The sequence below is a fragment of the Mandrillus leucophaeus genome, unplaced genomic scaffold (genome assembly GCF_000951045.1).
Source record: "Mandrillus leucophaeus isolate KB7577 unplaced genomic scaffold, Mleu.le_1.0 Scaffold83, whole genome shotgun sequence".
Taxonomy (NCBI): domain Eukaryota; kingdom Metazoa; phylum Chordata; class Mammalia; order Primates; family Cercopithecidae; genus Mandrillus; species Mandrillus leucophaeus.
In genome coordinates this window covers 5,217,149-5,219,446 of record NW_012109030.1, presented here as the reverse complement: position 1 = coordinate 5,219,446, position 2,298 = coordinate 5,217,149, and the positions used below count along the sequence as shown (strand labels likewise).

The window sequence follows — 2,298 nt, the reverse complement described above, 5'->3', positions numbered from 1 at the left end:
CTTTTGCCCACAAGGAATTTCCTTATCGGCGAATCGTGAGGGAGGAATGTGGCATTTTATCTTTGTAGTTTCGTTATTTAGAAATAAAATGGGAGGCAGGTTTGCGTAGTTCCCAGCTTGACTTTTCCCTCTGGCTTAGTGATTTTGGGGTCCTGAGATTTATTTTCCTTTCATACTCTACATAAGAATAGTTTCTAAAGTCCAACCCTTAGGAACCCAAGATTCACCACAAACCCCTGAGAGAGAGAATGTGGCTCGCCGCTGGGACTGGGGAGGAGAGCTGGATGGGAAGTGCTGTGGGGAAATGCCTTTCCCACGTCAGATTCTTCATGCTGCGCTCCGTTTAAGGTTTGGTGTAAACGACGGAAACGATTCCTCATTCACTGGGTGAGGATTATCCTGAAGGGTGGACATTCCCAGACAACAGCAGAGATGACAGTCCTTGACATTGTGTCCCCCAGTGATAAATCGTCACCATGATGATGAATCCAGGAGTCATCAAGTCCAGCAACTCTTGAGAAAAAAAAAAAAAAAATGCAGGCTCCTCTCTGTGTTCAAGGTCTACCCAGCAGTGCAGGGACAAGCTCCCAGGCTGTAGCTTCTCAGCCTCCATAAGCCCCACCTCCCTTCCTTGCTAGGAACAATGAGATTCCCCAGTTCTGCATAAAACACTATGCAAATGATACTTCATTGGCTCCCATGCCAACCCCGGGACTGCCACTCTCAGCCCCTCCTGTATGTTGCAGAACTGTAGTGAAGACGGGGGCCATAAGAAATGGAAGAAGGCCTTTGCTGTGCATTCCTGCTGCCCGAGCACTGTTCAGAAGAGCAGACAAAGGATGAAATCAACGCATGCTTCACAGAAAGGCGAACAGAAGTGCGAACCCCTTAAGGGTACACGGCTGGAAAGTGCTACATCTTCAATTCCAGATTCATTTATTCCAGGATGGCATCCCTCTGCCTCCCTGGCAGAGGAACGAGCAGGGCTCAGCTGGCCTTCGTGAAGGGCGCAGTGCAGTACATCTCCCAGAACTGCAGAGCACCAGGGCATGTTACTGAGGGCAGAAACAGAGACCCTTGGATTCAAGAAAAATCACTCTTTAAAAAGGAGCAGAGAAGCACCTGCAAGAGTGATTTCATTTCCTGGAATCTCCCTTCCCTAACCCCAGACCTGAATCCACAAGTCTGCACAGCAGTCAGCTTTCTCGATTGTCTCAGAATATGGTGAGCTTTTTTAAAGTAGACAAAATATGAGTAAAGGAAAGAGACTAACGTAGATTGAAAGCCCATCTGTGCCAGACACTGTGCCGGGCTCTCTGCACTGTTTCTACTGGCCGCTGCTTTAGCTGATGCATCTACTACGTCCGAAGGTCAAGGACATCCTGACGTTGCAAATAGGTTTTGCAGTTGAATGGGTCTTCCACAGTTAACCCAGCTTTACATGTAGTTTGTAATGTTTTTTTCTTATTTTCTTTCTAGCCTGAAAATCTCTTGTACTACAGTCAAGATGAGGAGTCCAAAATCATGATCAGTGACTTTGGATTGTCAAAAATGGAGGGCAAAGGAGACGTGATGTCCACTGCCTGTGGAACTCCAGGCTATGTTGGTAAGGACAGTGCATGTGCACACATGTGCCCGTGCGTGTGTGATGTTCTCATATGTGGTGTCACCACGTGTCAACTCATCAGTTGTCTGAGGCATATGAGCTTGGCATGTAATCATAGCTGCCTTCACTTCCCTTGGGGGAAAGAATAAAAAGATTGAGGGACACTGGAATGAATAATTCATAGCAGAGAAGTGATTTCCCCTGAAAACTTTTGCTCAGTTGGGTAGAAATCCCATTTGATTTGGTTGTGGGCCTGACGGGAGGCTGGGAGTTAATTTGGATGAATCCCAGATTCCATTTCCAGAGATCCTGCATGTGTCTGTTTCTGAGTGATTTACAGTGAGACACTGAGATAACAGTAAGTTGCACACACAAGAAAACATTCCAATTGCTGAGATAGGAACATTGATGGAGGAACCTGGTTCAGACCTTGACCAAGTCACTCTCATCTATCGGTCAACCCTGATCTGTACTGTGATGCTAGGCGTTCAAGTTTTTCCCTAAATCCCAACCCCTATTTCTTTGTACTAAACATCCAAAATGCAGAGAAGACTACTGACAGATCTGAACACTTGGATTCTGATGTTCATCTTTTGACTTCTGGGGTCCTGGAGAAACACCATTAGAATACTTGTGACTGTTCTGAGACCTTCACTGACATCAGTGTATTCATTCATTCATTCATTCATTCA

The 2,298-nt window shown here is 46.0% G+C and overlaps 1 protein-coding gene across 1 annotated transcript in view; it reads left to right on the top strand.

Annotated features, from left to right (window-relative positions):
* CAMK1D (calcium/calmodulin-dependent protein kinase ID) overlaps positions 1–2,298 on the top strand; it is a 328,012-nt gene that overhangs the window by 239,744 nt on the left and 85,970 nt on the right. Inside the window, exon 5 of the mRNA XM_011968146.1 lies at positions 1,480–1,606. Within this exon, the coding sequence (XP_011823536.1) occupies positions 1,480–1,606 (127 nt within the window). The remainder of the gene's footprint in view (positions 1–1,479; positions 1,607–2,298) is intronic.